The 17,992-nt window shown below is 34.0% G+C and overlaps 2 protein-coding genes across 3 annotated transcripts; one reads left to right on the forward strand and one right to left on the reverse strand.

Annotated features, from left to right (window-relative positions):
* Positions 1-287: 287 nt before the first annotated feature.
* Positions 288-6,839, reverse strand: LOC133287995 (endoglucanase 8-like). Of its 2 annotated transcripts, XM_061485784.1 has the most exons (8): positions 6,801-6,839; positions 5,152-5,274; positions 3,961-4,368; positions 3,258-3,350; positions 3,014-3,166; positions 2,771-2,876; positions 2,426-2,592; positions 288-614 (listed from the first exon to the last, which is right to left on the reverse strand). In XM_061485784.1, the coding sequence occupies exons 2-8, from the start codon at positions 5,191-5,193 to the stop codon at positions 288-290; spliced, it is 1,296 nt and encodes a 431-aa protein (XP_061341768.1). In that variant the 5' UTR covers positions 5,194-5,274; positions 6,801-6,839. The 2 variants fall into 2 exon arrangements, with proteins under 2 accessions (XP_061341768.1, XP_061341700.1); XM_061485716.1 differs by lacking the exon at positions 6,801-6,839 and having other exon boundaries at positions 5,152-5,352.
* A 4,662-nt stretch (positions 6,840-11,501) lies between these two features.
* LOC133287909 (probable pectinesterase/pectinesterase inhibitor 60) lies at positions 11,502-13,700 on the forward strand. The gene is made up of 2 exons (XM_061485642.1): positions 11,502-12,402; positions 13,006-13,700. Exons 1-2 carry the CDS (start codon positions 11,502-11,504, stop codon positions 13,698-13,700), a joined length of 1,596 nt encoding a protein of 531 aa, XP_061341626.1.
* Positions 13,701-17,992: the final 4,292 nt, after the last annotated feature.

Raw genomic sequence — 17,992 nt, forward strand, 5'->3', positions numbered from 1 at the left:
TCGGAAGGGGATTAAAAAATCGTAAAACGTAAAATCATAATGTAAAAAAATTGTAAAAGCGTTTGAAATATTAGTAAAATCGTTTTGATGAAAAAAATCGTAAAAATGTAAAATCGTAATGATAAATCGAGATTTTAAGAACAATGTTGTTATGGTATAGGATGGATGTTTTTTTGGTACTTCACATCACATCCATCCTAAAGTCGAAATTTATGTGCTTACTAATCCATCCTAAAATGATCAAATTAATTTTGTATATATGCTATAGTAAACACAAAAGTTTGACTTTAGGATGGATGTGATTGGAAGTAAGCCAAAACACCCACAAGAGGTGCATTGATGTATGTCGTAGGTTCTGAATGTACAAAATCTATTCGAGAATCTGCATATGAATCATTGATATAAGGTCCCCCCACAACAGCTCCAACGAGCAAGTTAGGATTAGGGTTTTGGCTTTCAAAATAGGGGGACCCTCCTTTGCAATCGATGTGGCTAGGGTGCTGATCAATGGAAGGTAATGACGACGCGCGATGATGTATCCTTTCAGGATATTTTGGCCCGTATCCTACCATGTATGACATATTCAATGGATTGCTTCCTAGTATGTAATCCACCTGCATTTACATGAATTTAAAACTTAAAAAGTAGAAAAATAAATTAATACTAATTAGTCCAAATCGTTTTACAATTTATTGATGACATTGCAATTTCAGTTTTTATTTTTATTTTTTTGGTTCACCAAGAACTTATTTTTTTTCTTTTGAATCTTAAAAACACACACACACACCCCTTTTAGCGTAAGAAAAACTTAATTATTTAATAATAATATATCTTAATAATAGCCAATCTTATTGTAATAGTGTTAGGCGATAAGTCTTCCCATATATTTTCAATTCACATAATAAAGGAGGACTTGACACAAGAGGATCTATATTATTAAATTTATTAATTAATTTAATATTTAATAGATAATTTCATACTAAAAGAAGAAGTAAAACAAAAAATAAAAAACCAAAGAATTTAATATTTGAACATACAAAATTAAATAATTATTTTTCTCTAGGTAAAATTATAAATTTTTAAATTATAAATATTTTTATCGATAATTTATTTAATCTGAAATTAGTTTTTTTTTTGTTGGTCAAGACATTTAGCAAGTCAAACTCAAATAATTTACTAATAACTCCTACTAATAGACTTAGTGAAGAACAATATAAATAAATTTAACGCTATATTTTTACCTAAAGTTTTTGTTTAAGAATAGTTTTTACTTTTGTAATTCTCCCTTTATTTTTTATTATTATTTTATGTTTAATTTTGAATTTCTTGATCAACTTATTAATTTTAATTAATCTAGGACAACTACATACATATCATTCGAACTCAAGACTATTGGTTAATCTATAAGAACAACATCTATCAGTTGATTATAAGACTTCTACACCTATATTTAACTTAGGAATATATTATTTATATGAGAGAAGATTGTGTAGGAAGATCACACTTGTCATATACAAATCAACAATATTTTTTCCATGATTTATTGCAATTCATTCTGCCATCACCCATTAATTTGTATATGAGAGGCTAAGCTTATTTTGTGTAACGCCTGGCAACTTGCAAGGATCAACGACTGTCCCCACACACTAATACGAGACTTTTCAGCGTGCTTTGTCCTCACTCGCATGCTTCCGGGAAAACTTACCAGTAAGTCACCCATCCCAGAATTGCTCCAAGTCAAGCACGCTTAACTATGGAGTTCTTCCGTTTCGGGCTACCGAAAAGTAGATGCATCTTGTTAGTATAGGTAGTACCAATTAATTCTTATAAGTCATTCCCAACTGTACCGTCCCATACTAGCACAATCTATGGAATCCCTCTCTTTCGGGTGTTGATTCGATTCATTCATGTACCCCCGTCCCTAGAAGCCTGCCAGGAGCCGTTCCTTGTTTGTGCCCTTTCGCACCATGCCCTTTCGCACCGACGATCACTCCCCGCCCTCGTCAGCGCGCGGGATATTACATTTTGCATGAACCCATATCACATAAAGAGGATCTTTTCCAATTTAATTCACACCTTACTTCTCAACTACAATGACCACACCACTTGTTATCTGGTAATTAATTGAATCTAATTTGATAATCTAAAAATTTCATACTGTAGCAGTTAGTCCATAAAAAGGGAGTCCAAGCATTATTGTTGATTCCACGTATGCACCATGTTAATGTGTTTTGTCTAATTTAATTGCTTACTGTTGCGTCTTTTACGTGTTTATATGTAATTGGGAATACATGGAAGAAAACTACTCAACTCTTCCTCTCGTTTCTTTTCTCTTTCACTTCTCTTTCTCTGAAAACCCCCAGCTCTTCCTCTGTGATTTTTCTCTGATATATCTCATAAAAGCAGTTGCTATTGCTACACATACCTGGCCTCTTGCTACTTGTTTAAGTCTTCTTGGAGAAGCAAAAACATTGCTGCCACAGTCAATTTCTTTATTTGCTTTATTCAAATAGCCAGCATAAACCAGAAAAAGAAATGAGATTGCTGTTGCATGCTGCAAGTTACTCCCACCAGGCTTGAATATAAGCCCACCTATATATGTTGAAAACAGTTTAGATCAATCATCACTACAAAATATGAATTTACATACAGACAGACACACAGTTTCAAAAACCTATGGTTTCAGAGATCCAGTAATATAAACTTGATAATCATAAGGTGGCCGTATTTATATATATATACTTTGGATGATTATGAGTAATTATTTTACCTGGAGAGTATGAGACTGATACTGAAGGCGATTCAGGTAGCACAGTACAGACAAACTTGTCCGCATTGAGGTTGAAAGGCTTAGAAGAGCTACTATTAATTAGAAGCTGTTAATGGTAATTAGAAAGAAAAATTATTAGCCAGAACAAAAGCATTACCACACGGCGTAAAATATAAACCAAAAGAAAAAGAAAATAAAAAATAGTTAAGGTTAAAAGAAGAAAGTTATGCTCGAATAATATACCTTTGAAACGAGCACGTTGATGCCAGCTTCCTTTGAGTCCCATCCAAATTCACCAAAGTTTTTCAGATTGTTGATGTTTTCATCAATGTAATCCCAGTAATAAGGGAGCTTAGTAGCCTTGAACAACCATGCTGCTCCCCAGACCAATTCGTCCTATCATTGACAAGTCACTTTTTTAAGTATATTTCTTTAAAGAATGAAAAATATGTCAAACAATTAATCAATGATTCAAGACCAGGCCTACCTGGTAGCCGCTAAAATCACAATAGAATGGGCATACCCACGGTCCGAGGCTGTCATTGTATGATCCTCTGTACTTATCTGCAAATTCAAAAACCTAATTCCATAGAAAAGGAAAAACTCTATAAAATTAAGGGATCTATTAATCTCATGTTGCATGAGATAATTATCTCATGCAACAGAGACAAGATAGTGGGGTCCACTATTAGTTAAAAAATATAAAAAATAAAAAATAATGTGAATCCCACTACTTTGTCTCTGTTACATGAGATAATTATTTTCTTAAAATTAAAGCTCCAATAATATACAACCAAATTACTAAGACCATTATATTTATTACCATTAGTTTTAGGGTAAAACTAATCTTATATTCCATAAGATAGTGTATCTCATGTTGTGAAATAAAATGAAAATGGGATCCATCTTATTTTTTTTCTTTTTTCTTTTTTAGTGGGTCCTATCTTAATTTTGTTTCACAACATAAGGTACACTATCTTATGCAACATAAGATTAGTTTTACCCTTAGTTTTATTATTTTTACTACCTGTTTTCAAATCAGCAAATGTTAATTTTTCTCATTTTTTAACTGGTGATTTCAAATTAATCTACCGAAAACCAATTAGGTAATAAAAATAATAAGACTAAAATGATAGTAAATATAACTTTTTCCAACTTATATGTTATAAGAAAAGATGTATGGTATATACCATTATAGCCCTTTGGAGAAGCCTAGCAGAATAACCAAGATGATATTTCCTATATACAATGGAAGAGGCTGCAAGTGCTGCTGCTATCTCTGCTGAAACTTCAGAGCCAGGGTGTTCCCTGCTAACAGCATAGGCTGTTCTAGGAGTGTCCATGTCTTCAGGTCTCTCCCAGCAATTGTGATCAGCATATGGGTCACCAACTAGCGCAAACACAAACCCGGGGATGCTTGTGGCTTTAAGGAAATAGTCTGTGGCCCAACGAATAGCGTCCAGCGCATGTTTTAGGTCTGGACCCATGAATTTTCCGAACTCTATTACACTCCAGGCCAGCATTGTTGTTGAAAATGCCATAGGAAAGTTGAATTTGATGTTGTCACCAGCATCGTAGTAACCACCAACCAAGTCAACCTATTTTGTAGATGGGTCATCCGGAAATCATGTTCTTAAGTTATATAAAAATCATAGATAAAAAAAAAAAAAAAAATTAAAGCAAAGAGCATTTCCATGTTTCATATTTTTCCCTTATTTTAAAATAAAATTTCTAAAACTGTACTGTGTAGCTTTAAATGAATCCCAACCCCTTGTCTTATGAGACAGCTAAGAGCCATTATTTCGAGATGGCTCAAGTCACTCTGTTTATTAAGTCTCACATAGTTTATAAAACTTAATTTTGATTGTACCTGATATATAAAATTTTATAGTATTACTAGTAATATGATGTCACATGTTTCATTAAATGATTAAAAGTTTTTAATAAAAAAAAAAAATTGAAATGGCGTGCCTTTTTCCTTTGTGAAAGACTTGCATCGAAAATACATAAATTTAACTCACTTATTTTAAATTGAGTCTTGAACAACAGAGAACACATTACACATCTGTTGGCTAGGCTTTGTAAGCTAAATATAAAAGACCCTTCGAGTACTTAAAAAAAAATAAAATGGGTTTATTTAATTTCTTTCTCAGTTGAGTTTTCCCCCCCTCAAATACCAAGACTATGGTTAAGTTACGTATTGTGCCTTTTCTGTGTTCAAAATGAACACAACCATCCCAATACAATGACAATGCCCAATTAGGCTAATTAAATCTAGTCAAAATGTAAACGGTAAAGGCAGCCATGAAAATTTAGATAAAGAGCAACAAAAGTAAAGACAAAGTTACTTTATCAAAGAAATGAGAGAGAGTACTATCAACTTGAAAACCATCTTGAAGGGCAGAATCCTTCCTCCAAGTCATCCTCTGTGTTGGTGGTAACTTCCCTGACCTCTGCCCTTCAAAGAACAAGATACTCTTTGACAATGCTTCTCCATAATTATGCTGCCAACCCACACTTCTTTCTGTTACACCCAACAAGGTACCCACCAGTATCATCAGCAACCTTTGCGTGAAACCCATCCTCTCTCAAACCTAAGCTTCTCGTTTCCCTCTTAAGTACTTTGCAAGGAAGAGGGCATGGTTATATGCATAATAATGGGCTTCAAATAAGCATACATTTATGAAAAGGATAAGGTAGTGAAGTGTACGAATTATGATTATCTTAAAGAACAAGCATTTGCTTAAGAGGATAGAACAAACATGATATACAAATCAGAAAAAGAGAGAGAATGATCATACAGAAAAGGAGGGAGGCACTTCCGTGGTTGAATGGCGTGCGTATGAAGTGGGTGAATGTTAGTTCGAAAGCATTAGAATGGTTTCGATTTTACTTCTAATGCTGACTCTTTACTTAAATTAAGTTCTACTTCGGCTACACTTCATTTTTTGATCAATCAAAACACACATACATTCTCATAAACGTCCCAGTTCGATGTTTTTCTCTTGGCCTTTCCCACATTCTATGGTTGTCCTCAATACAAGTATCTTCTTTCAAAGAGAAAGATGGAAAAGTCTTTTTTAAAGGGACGGCTTTTATTATAAAAAAAAAAAAAAATAGTTGAAAAGCAATTAAGGAAGCCTTCTCGATTTGTTTTAGTTTTTTGTGTACTTATTATTGCTTAGAACCCACGACTTTATCACAGTTTGAGTATTAAAAGAATATAATCAAACTGAAAAAGTTCTTGATAAATAAGGTTTAAAACGTGTACATAAATATGAGGAAGCACACCTCTTAACAAACTACTCAATTCAATAGCAGTTTTAGGTAAATATCAGCTTCATTGTGTAACGGTCTATATAATTCTCCAGAAGATTACAATCGTGATTATGTAATCCTACCAATCTAAGGGTTTATTTGCAATAACTTTTTTAATCTTTTAATTGCAAGGGGATAAAGTGAGTGACCTTTTGTACCCAAAAAAAAAAAATAGTGCGTGGCCTTTGAACTTAATGTAAATGTGCATTTAAATCCACAAATCTTTGTTGTGTTTAATTTTAAATATATGCATCAACTTATGACAAGTCAGAAAGTCAATTTCATGCTTGATATCGTTAATAAATTTATGCATGAGACATTCTTAATATGTGGCTAGTTAACAAGGCTATGGCCAAACTAGTAGTGTGTCCAAAATTGCCAAACATTGTCGAGGACTTAAAATCTCTTATCTTTTGGTTGCTGATGTTTCGACTTTCAAATCATTCTTTAGTATATACTACCCCTGTATATTATTTTTTTGGGAATTCCATAATATTATGAATCATTGAGCGGCCAACAAGTGAATCTAAAAAAATTAGATGTATTTCTTTTGTGAGAATGCCTCAAAAAATTGTCTCAAGGAACATTTTTTTTTTCCCCCTCAAACAGACTGACCAGATGGGTGTTTTTTTAATAAAAAAGGATTGGGTGCATCTTAGAAGTTTAATATGTTTTACGAACCGTGCCAAGCCCATCAATAATGAAACTGTACGTTTTCTACCTGGTCTGATATCAAGAGCCCAATATCAATAAGCAGGTTACTTTTAAATTGACAAGGTGGAGTGACAATTTTTTTAAAAAAAAAATAATATTTACAAGGGAACATCTTTACAATCTTTAGAGCCTCTTATATAACTAATTGGATAATCATAAGATTTAAACCTACAAATCTCATGCAAATTTCTTAAGTTCTTCATTACTAAATTTTAGTGATATTTTTTACACTATTACATAAGTCAATAACACTGTCTGAAATCGTTATACAAACCATTAAATATCACAGATTCACAGTTTCCTATTGTAATCTTTTTTTTTTTGCCATGATTGATCTAAATAATATATATATATATATATATATATATATATATATATATATATAATATTTCTTCTGTCACAGAGATAAATTTATTTTCCACAATCCTAAAATGATGTCATTTTGGAATTTAGAATAAAAAATAAAGAGTAATTTAGTAAAATATATTTTACAATAGGAAAGTAAAATTTCTAAAATTTTCAAAATACCCTTTATTTCTTATTCTAAACATCAAAACGAAGTCATTTTGAGGTTGCAGAACATAAAGTTATCTCATGTAAAAGAAGAAATATATATATATATATATATATATGAGGTAGGATCCTTTGACACCAGTGTCAAATTTGAAGTTTGACACCTCATCTGAGAGCCGTTAGATCAAAAAAGATCAATTGTGTCACATTCTTACAAGTCAGAGTCGTTGATCTTTTTTGATCTAATGACTCTCAGATGAGGTGTCAAATTTCAAATTTGACACTGGTGTCAAAGGATCCTACCTCTATATATATATATATATGAAAAAGTGTGTGTCATTTTAAAGGATGTAAAGTTGTGTCATTTTAAGAGAGAGAAAGAGATAGATAAAGGAGAAGAGAGAGTTGACAAAAGAGTAAAAATGTGGGTCCCACCTCTTTATGAGAGTGAAATGACACAAGTTGTGTCATTTAAAAGGATAAACATTTTTCCTATATATATATAGGTAAAATCATTTCTGCAGCCGCTTTACGTACAACAGCGACATGTGTATGGTTATGATTCCCCACATTTAATACTTTCATCCTTTGTATGATTATAATTCCCTGCATTTAATATTTTCAAATATATATATGGCAAGTATTTGATTGCTGCACGTACAGCAGCTGCAGAAATGTAAATCTCATATATATATATATATATATATATATATATATATATATATATGGGGAAGGATATTCTTACACCGGTGTAAGAGTTAGAAGTCTTACACTCAATCTTGATTATTGATCCACTTGTATCCAATGGCTCACATTACTACAAAATTTGAGCCCTTAGATATAAATGGAATCAGTGGGCAAGATTGAGAGTGTAACTTACACTGGTGTAAAATGATCCTGACCATATATATATATATATAGGGAAAAATAAATCTTATGTTGTATGAGATTCTAATCTCATGTCAAAGATACATCATGTGTAGGACCCACCTATTTAAAGAAAACAAAATAAAAAAATAAGTGGCACAACTTTTTATGGTGTGTGTAGGAATGGTTTGTTTTCTCATGCAACATGAGAAAAACAAACCCCATATATATATATATATATAAAGGACAAGATTTTTTAACATCGATTTCAAACTAAAAAGTTTGACATTAAATCTTAACCGTTGATTTCCGTGAAATTAACGGTTATAATTTATTATGTTACATTTATTAATTGATTATTAATTTTCAATAATTCTCAATAAATTATTGTCGTTAGATTGGCAGAAATCAACAGTTAAAATTTGATATTATACTTTTTAGTTTGATACTAATGTCAAAAGATCCTTCAAAATATACCAAAGTTTAGTAGTTTTACGTTTTATTTTATTTTATTTTTTTGTAATCTCAAACTTAAAAGCTCCTGCAGATTACTCGTCATTAGCTAACTCTTACTAATATATAGAAGAAAAATATATATTTTTTTTTTAAAAGTATGGGATGAAGGATAATTTTATTCTCTTATAATCTATAATCTTTTTTTTTTTCTGTTGCCATTTGATGAAACTAGAAATTATTGCAGTTTAATTCTATTTTATTTTGGGAGTGTATTAGGCATAAAGTTATTTCATTCCGGAATAGAATAGAGGGGTAATGAGATTTTACCTTTTTTGGTCCATTTTTTGGCCATTGTATGGTGACATTGAGGGCAAAAAAAATTAATATAATATTAATTTAATAAAAAATTATGAAAATATTGCCGTTTTGAATCAATTTACAAATTTATTGTACTTAATTTCATCCAATTTAGACAAAAGTAGTCTCACCAAACTTGGGCGAAATATCCAAGGGAGTCTAGCCTAATTTAGGCTAAACTAGTCTCACCCCATTTAGGCTAGACTTAGCACACTAATAAGGCTTTTTTAGGCGAGACCAAGTCTTTAACATACCTAATCTGGGCGTGATTGTCCCAGTTATCTCTATTTAAACCCTTCTCCTCTTCACACTCTTCACAACTCTTCTCCATCATAAATCTTCACTTTTCACTTGCTTATTTATACTCTCTTTTGTGTTTTTTGTTTATATATTTAAGAATGAATTCACATTCTAATTCTGTTCGTATTGTTTTATATTATAATGGTAGAAAAGTGGAAGATCAACGTGGTGTAATTTTTGAAGAGGAAAAAAAGCCAACACATATCAAGCGCAACTCAATAATTGGTGAACTACATCAAAGAAATCGTCAAAAGTTGGCTCTGGAAGATAACCAATCTATAACTCTGGTCACGACAAGTTTATAGCAATCTAAACAATACATTAGTTTGCAAGTTGTGGATGATGAAGACGTAGACATGGTAATGGAAGAATTCTTCAACCAGTCAAGGAAATATTTATTAGAGTTGTACGTGAATATTGCCGGAGCAGATGAAGTTGTTTTGTCCGTGAGGTCAGTTGCTTTAAATTCTCCACGTAATGCATCATCATATGTTGCTTCAATTGTTAACATGTCTGAGGAAGATTAAAATGACACTACCTAGGTTATGGATGACGATTATGATGATAACGATGAGTAAAATATCGCAATGGAATATTGTTTTTTTGCTGAGGATGCTAGTGCTTCGGACAATGATGAGGATCGTGGTCTGCTAGCGACTCAAATCCATGAATATCATGATCGAGGGGAATCTCAAGTCTCGGAAAATCCTGACATGGGCTCGACTCATTACGACAATATTATGAAGGTATGCTAGTAAGTAACTCATATATATGCATATATGGTTTTGTTTATATATTTTTTCTTTTTGTTACTAGTACTAATTCTTACTTGCAAGAGGATGTTATTCCTTTTTGGGATGAAATATCACATTACACATTCATTGATTAAGATCATTCGAGCGAAAAAGAATCATATAACGATGGTTCGAGTTCAATCTAAGGTATATATATGTAGAAAGATAGTGTGAAATGAAAAAAGTGAAAAAATAAGGTATATATAAGATTGCTGAGTCTAGCCCAAATGGGGCGATGCTAGTTTAGCCTAAATTAGGCTAGCCCCTAGGTCTTTCACCCAAATTGAATGAAATTGAGTGCAATAGATCCGTAAATTAGTTCAAATGAAAATGACTATATTTTCATAATTTTTATTAAAATAATAATTTTTTTTCACTGACATCAAGATTTTCAATATCCCAACCTTAAGGTATCTTTTGCTCTGCTATAAAAATTCGGAAGACCAAGGCCAAAAATAAAAGAAAGAAACAGATCTCACTGAAAAACAAAAAATGAAACCAAATCATTTGAACGCATTGGCACGTGAATATGTTAGCACGACCATCGAAATATTGTCTTGACAAAGTTGTTCATATTAATATATTATTACTTTACCCCCCAAAAAAAAAAAGAAAAAAAAAAACTTTTGCTTATTCTGCAAACTATTAACTACAGCACATGAGGTTGCCCCTTATTTTCCGTCCTGCTTGAACAAAACGCATCCGAATACAGGGTGAAGATGCTTATTCCCTTCCAAGAAACTGTTGCGTCCCATATACTTGAAGAAAAAGTCTAATCCATTAAGCAAAGTGAAGATAAACAATTTGCTTTCGCAGCATCGTGCACATGTACGGAGCAAGTATTCAACTTGAGGCCAACTCAACCACTTTCCTCAAATCCTGGTTTTTTCTGTGATCTATTTCTAGTCATCGCCGTCATAACTGCGTTGACAATTAAACTTATTTAGGAATTTAGTATGCAAGATACTTTTGTTTTTCTTGCAATTTCAATTCGACTTCCGCTATATGTGCCGATACGGAAGCATCCATGCACATTCAAGCAATAAGATTAACTCTTCTATCTGAATTTTTTTATTCTGGCTCCTTTTCTTCCTTCAATATATTTCCCTGAAACAGGCTATGAGGCCTAATGTTGTTTAGCTACATGTTGGAAAGCTTCACCTATATATCATTTAAAAGGAAAGAGCTTATTCTTCATATTTGTGTGTTATATATATATTAAGAAGATAAAAATATATTTCTTGCAATTGCATTAACATATTTCATCTCTGTCATTCTTCATTTTCTTTTTCAATTTAGCCGGCAACTCATTTACCCTTCTTCACACTCAATATCCATCTAAGAAAACCCCACTCTATATATATATTAACTGCTCGGAACCCGAATCAAGAAAAGAGAAAAGCAGCACTAAAATGGCAATCATGGAAAAGATATTGTTGACGCTGTTATTGTTGTCATCAGTTTTATCAATAGCCTCAGCAAGAAGAAGATCTTCTTCGAGCTGCAACATAGACTGGTGGTGCAACCAAACACCACACCCTGAGCCATGCAAATACAACATGAGACAGAGCCACAACCGTTACACATTCAAACACAAGTCCGAATTCCGTACAATTCTGGTTGAGTTGGCCTTAGATAGAGCGATTATCATGCACAAGGAAGCACACGATCTCAAGCAAAACCCGGGGAACAAGAAGCAGAAATCCGTATTGGATGATTGTTTGAAGCTCTATGATAACACCATCTTCCAGCTAAATCGTACCTTTCAAGGCCTTCATGTGAAGAGAAGCTTTTCACTATTTGATGCACAAACATGGCTTAGCACTTCTCTTACAAACATCGAAACCTGTCGAAACGGGGCATTAGACTTAAGCGTTCCAGATTGCATCGCGTCCCCTGCGAGAACCAATGTGACAGCCATTATAAGCAATAGCTTATCCGTGAATTGGGCTTTCGTGAAACACGAAGCAGTTCCTTATACTACAGAAGATACGGAATATGGTTATCCAAGTTGGTTTTCCACGAATGAGAGGAAGCTGTTGCAGTCTTCTTCAATAAAGGCCAATCTCGTGGTAGCCAAAGATGGTTCAGGGCATTTCAAGACAATCCAAGCTGCTATTAATGCAGCGGCAAGGAGAAGATTCAAGACGAGGTTTGTTATACATGTAAAGAGAGGAGTTTACAGAGAGAATATTGAGGTTGACATGACCAACGACAACATCATGTTGGTTGGTGATAGCATGAGAACCACCATAATAACAAGTGGCAGAAGCGTTCAAGGTGGCTTTACAACCTTTAGCTCTGCAACAGCAGGTAGGTTCCTACTTTTCTATGTTGGATTTGCATTATGTTATTTTTATTTTTATTTTTATTATAAATTATGTATACTCCACACGACTCAATCCTGTTACGAAAGATTCAGGATTAAAGTTTTAAATTTTTTCTAAAAATGATAGTATACTATAGAGGATTAATACATACTTTCAGCCCCACCTAATCAACTCTCATACACTAACTGAACTATTATTATTATCTTACATTGCATAAGGTAATTGTGAATCATATTATCTTATCATCTTATTCAATAGAGACAAGGTAGTAAAATTCTTTAAGGGTTATGTTTAAGGGTCATTTTACATGAGATAAACAACTTTTTTACACACACAAACAGAAGTTGGGTCTCACCACTCTCTTTTTTTCTCTTCTCTTACCTATGGATCCCACTTATATTTTTATTTCTACAAAATGAGATAATTTTTTTCCTCTAACATAAGAAAAATATATCGCATTCTTTAAATAAATTATGGATTCTATTATCTTATCTCTGTCGCATAACATAAAAATATTATGGAAGATAAATACATCCCTACATAAAAATTCAATAGATTTTGATATTGTTGAATTATAAAATTTCAGGAATTGATGGTCTTCACTTCATAGCACGTGACATTACCTTTCGAAACACCGCGGGTCCTGCGAAGGGTCAAGCGGTGGCACTTCGATCAGCATCTGATCTTTCTGTGTTCTACCGGTGTTCCATCGAAGGTTACCAAGACACGCTCATGGTTCACGCACAGCGACAATTTTACCGAGGATGCTACATTTATGGAACCGTTGACTTCATATTTGGGAATGCTGCAGTTGTTTTTCAAAACTGTGTGATTCTTGTGAGAAGGCCTGTAAATGGTCAAGGAAACATGATCACTGCTCAAGGTCGAGATGATCCATTTCAAAACACAGGAATTTCAATTCACAATTCTCAGATAAAGGCTGCTCCAGATCTCAAGCCAGTTGTTTCGAACTTCAACACTTTCCTGGGCCGGCCTTGGCAAAAATATTCAAGAGTGGTTATCATGAAATCGTTCATGGATAGCTTGGTGAACCCAACGGGTTGGTCCCCATGGGATGGTACTACTTTTGCTCAGAGTACTCTCTATTATGGAGAGTACAAGAATTTTGGGCCTGGTTCATCCACTAGAAACAGGGTTCGATGGCCTGGTTTTCATGTTATAACCAGCCCAACTGATGCGTCACTCTTCACCGTTGCTAACCTCCTTGCTGGCCGCACATGGTTGCCTTCCACTGGTGTCCCATTCACTTCTGGCCTTTAATCATTCTCCTATGCTACCCTCTATTGTGTCGATTATATTAAGGAAAATGTGTATCTCATTTTAAATGATACAAGTTGTGTCATTTCATAGACACAGGTGAAACTCACATCTTTATTTATTTCTTTTGTCTTGATTTTTTTTCAATTGAACTTATTTCTCTTTGTGCCTAATGAAATGACACAACTTGTGTCATTTAAAATGATACGCACTTTTCTCTTTTTATTAAATTGGGTCGAAATTTACTTATATTGTAATTTGTGTATTCAAACAACACAATATTCTTTTGTACATTCCAAGTGAAATTTCATAAATTATTAATGTATCCTTTTACTCATTGTTGATCGAAATTGTACATTTTCTTAAATTCTAAAGCACCATCCTCACAAGACACAAACATTTTGAAGCGAGAGCCTGTCCAAGGGTGCGTTAATGATGGGCAACTAACGAGAAATGACCGTGATATTTTGCATGGGCCTGTCCTTAGAGATGAGCGTTTGATGCTTTTAAAGTGACAATGAGTGATCTGGATTGATTTACACAGGTCATGCACAATTTCTACCCCAAATCACCAGAGGTGAAAGTGGTGGGATTTTATAGCAAGCAATGTTGAAAAAATAAGAACAAACTTGCCAAATTTTATAAGCTGGTTCATCTATCATCTGGTTAGATCATAAGGATACACATCATTTAAAAATAGGCTGAATGAATAATAGAATTCTTTACCCCATCACACAATTGTTTAGTAGTAGTGAATTGCACTGATAAGTGTCTAAGACACTATGTTTTTATGGCTAAAAAGAGTTTAAATAATTATTAAAATAGTTAAAAATATAGTATTAAAACAATAAAACAGTAAAACAGAATGAATTGCCAACAAATAAACAAATTTTAAATATTTGTTGTTGTTTCAGGTTGTTGAGAATGGAATACTGGAATAACAAAGTAACAAAATGAGGCAACGAATACGCGGAGCAACGGGGAAATCAGAGATTAAATAATAAATAAAATAAAATTGGTAACGCTCGCTCCATTGCTCGCTAAAGCGAGCAAGTGGGCGAGCAGCTCGCAAAGTTCCTAGCTAAAGCGAGCAAGTGGGCGAGCAGCTCGCAAAGTTCTTAGCATAGGCGACTGATGGAGCGAGCGAATCCAGGAAATTAAAGCCCATATTTTCCCTTTAAATACAACGCGATGGAAGCTGTGAAAGGGAATTCTGGAACGCGGAGAAAGAAGGCACTTGAGACGAAGCGAAGGAAGGAGCATAAGCGTAGCACTGGATCGTGGCAGAGGAGAAGGAAGGAGTCAACTCTGCACCATTGATCATCACTTTTAGACAAGTTTACCATGAACTCAGTTTCTTTTACAGTAGATTTTAATTCTGTCTTTATGAGTATGTTAGGCTAAATTACTTTTAGTAGTTAGGAAGATACAGAACCAATGGGTTCTTAGTTGATGTCTGTTTATTCTTATGAATTATATTCTTGTCTTTGAATTATGCAATCAATCGGATATATATGACTAGTTTTATTTATGACTTGATCACTCATAGATAAACATACGAGTCACATATGACAATAGGGATGTTGGTATGTGATTCCGATTGGTTGATTGCTGGAATTTGCATGATCTAGGGATAGACTTGTGAATTTTATAACTTGAGTTCTTGCGTTAATGCTTATTCTATGAGAAAGTACTAAGGGATTAGGCTTTGGATTAGAGTAAAGGATTGGATTACCAAGGGATTGGGATTTAATCAATCATAGAAAGAATTGTTAATAATTCAATCTTGAATGTAACCGTGAGAATAGACAAACATGTTAAGAAACCATTGGGGAAGTTGAATCCTAACTACGCCTTTTTATTGAAAACTTAAATCAATTTCTTTTAGCTTTAATTAATTCTGAATTAAATCTCTAAAATATTAAAAACCAAAAATAAGTTTATAAATTCTGTTTTACTTTAATCACAATATTCTCAAGAAAACCCTTAATGATAGATCCAACTTTAATTAAATAAATAGATTATTGCTTGGTGATCAGTCCTCGTGGGATCGACAACTCTACTTTATCACTTTATTACTTGTACGACCGGTGCACTTGCCGAGTTCGTCAACAAGTTTTTGGCGCCGTTGCCGGGGACTGATTTAATCAACATTAATTTTATCTATCAAATTATAGATTGGATCATTTTATTTTGTTGTTATTTATTTTACTGTGTTAGTTTAAATATCTTATTGTTTTTTATTGTTATTTTAGTTATTTTATTTTAATTTGTTTGCTTTAAAAAAATTTCTGTTTAGTTAGTGGTTTCCGTTAGTTGGTCCACTGAGCCTTAGTTTTCTGGTTTATGCATTTGCGAGGCACTGTTAATCCCAGTGACCTACAGTACGAACCGGAGTTAGGACGTTTAGAAAGAACTAATAGGAAACGTTTGACCGCAAAGAAGACACGAGAAGCATCGAGCTCCAACTCTGCGGAAGGACTAGTCATGGCGGAAGATAACCAAAATCCACCTGAAGAACTGATGAGTCACTTCTTAAACCCTAATTTCTCGCATCCAACTGCGAGTATTAGGAGACCTCAAATCCATGCCAACAACTTTGAAATAAAAGCCTCTTTCCTGAATTTAATTCAAAGTAATCTATTCGAAGGAGACCCGATCGAAGACCCAAACCGCCACATCACTAAATTCTTACAATTGTGCAGCCTCATCAAAGCTAATGGGGTTCCTCCTGAAGAAATCCGTTTGATGATGTTTCCCTTTTCTTTAAAAGGAAGAGCACTTAATTGGCTGGAATTGCAACCTGCTAATAGCATCTCCACGTGGGAAGATTTGGTTGAGAAATTCCAAAAGAAGTTCTTCCCATTATCCCGATTCTCTGAGTTGAAGGAACAAATTGACAACTTCAAGCAACTCGAAGGCGAATCTCTGTGCGTAGGATGGGGAAGATTTAAAGAACTAATCAGGAGATGTCCCCAATACGTTTTATCTAATGGCGAGAAGGTCCGAATTTTCTACAAAGGAGTTACTCCAACTTATCGAGTACTTCTTAACGCTGCAGCTGGAGGGAGTATCGGAGAAATCACTCCCACAAGGGCTATTGAACTAATTGAGAAGATGGCATCTGAAGACAACGATGTCACACCAGTTCAACCTAAGAAAGGAGTGTTGCAGTTAGATGGGTACGACGCTATGTTAGCCAAACAAGACAAGATGGATCAAAGGTTGGATTCACTTGTTAAACTCTTTACCCAAAATCAAATCTCTGCGGTTAATTCGCAATTTCCTGTAGTTTGCGACACTTGTGGTGGACCACACACTCCTGAAAACTGTGACGCTACAGTAACGATTGATCCGGCTCAGGTTCATGGAATCTGGAATAACCAGAGGAGAGAAAATCCTTATGGAAATACGTATAATCCGAGCTGGAGAAACCATCCTGGTCTGTCATACAAATCTGGGCATCAACAAAATAATGCAAATTTCCAACAAGATCAACCTAATCAGAAAGCCGCTTGGGAAGTTGCATTTGAAAAGATGACTCAATCTCAAACAAATTTCGCAGAAGAAACGAGAGCATCTTTTAAGAATCAAGAAGCTTCCATAAAGAATCTGGAAAATCAAATCGGTCAGCTTGCTAGACAGATGGCCGAAAGACCTCCAGGTAATTTTCCTAGTGACACAATCGTTAATCCTAAAGGACAGTGTAAAGCTATAACTACAAGAAGTGGAATCGTAATCACACCTGTAGAAAAGACTACCATTGCATCAAGCAGTAAAAACGACTCAGAAAAAGAAAAGCCTGCTGAAGAAAATGTTGATGGTCATGTTGATAGAGATGTCACAATTATTGGAGGACCATTAAATGATACCCCACGTAAAAAAATCGTAAAGAAGCCTTCTTTGGAAGAACGAATGAAAGCGTTGGGAGACAACCCGTATGTTAAAGCCCCATATCCTCAAAGGCTGAAACAATCAGCACAAAAGCAACAGTATTCTAAATTTTTAGAAATGTTTAAAAAGCTGCAAATAAATATTCCATTCGTTGAAGCCTTAGAAAATATGCCAAGTTATGCAAAGTTTATGAAAAGTTTGCTTTCAAGAAAGCACAAGCTTAAAGAAGAAATGGAAACAGTGTCTTTGACAGCGGAATGCAGTGCTATTATTCAAAAGAAAATACCACCAAAGCTTCAAGATCCTGGTAGTTTCAGCATTTCTTGCACTATCGGGAATGTTCATGTGGGTAAGGCATTGTGCGACTTAGGGGCGAGCATCAACTTGATGCCACTATCCTT

Source organism: Gastrolobium bilobum, unplaced genomic scaffold, assembly GCF_033153095.1.
Source record: "Gastrolobium bilobum isolate Gb01-03AN ecotype WA unplaced genomic scaffold, APGP_CSIRO_Gbil_v1 utg11799, whole genome shotgun sequence".
Taxonomy (NCBI): Eukaryota; Viridiplantae; Streptophyta; class Magnoliopsida; order Fabales; family Fabaceae; genus Gastrolobium; species Gastrolobium bilobum.

What these genes read in the sequence shown, in the direction of transcription:
- LOC133287995 (XM_061485716.1), bottom strand. Translation starts at nt 5,352, where the DNA reads ATGGGTTTCACGCAAAGGTTGCTGATGATACTGGTGGGTACCTTGTTG. An exon ending in ATCAGTCTCATACTCTCCAG is followed by an intron (nt 2,593 to 2,770) that starts GTAAAATAATTA and finishes CAACATATATAG; the next exon opens with GTGGGCTTATATTCAAGCCT. An exon ending in AACAAGTAGCAAGAGGCCAG is followed by an intron (nt 615 to 2,425) that starts GTATGTGTAGCA and finishes ATGTAAATGCAG; the next exon opens with GTGGATTACATACTAGGAAG.
- LOC133287909 (XM_061485642.1), top strand. Translation starts at nt 11,502, where the DNA reads ATGGCAATCATGGAAAAGATATTGTTGACGCTGTTATTGTTGTCATCA. An exon ending in CTTTAGCTCTGCAACAGCAG is followed by an intron (nt 12,403 to 13,005) that starts GTAGGTTCCTAC and finishes ATAAAATTTCAG; the next exon opens with GAATTGATGGTCTTCACTTC.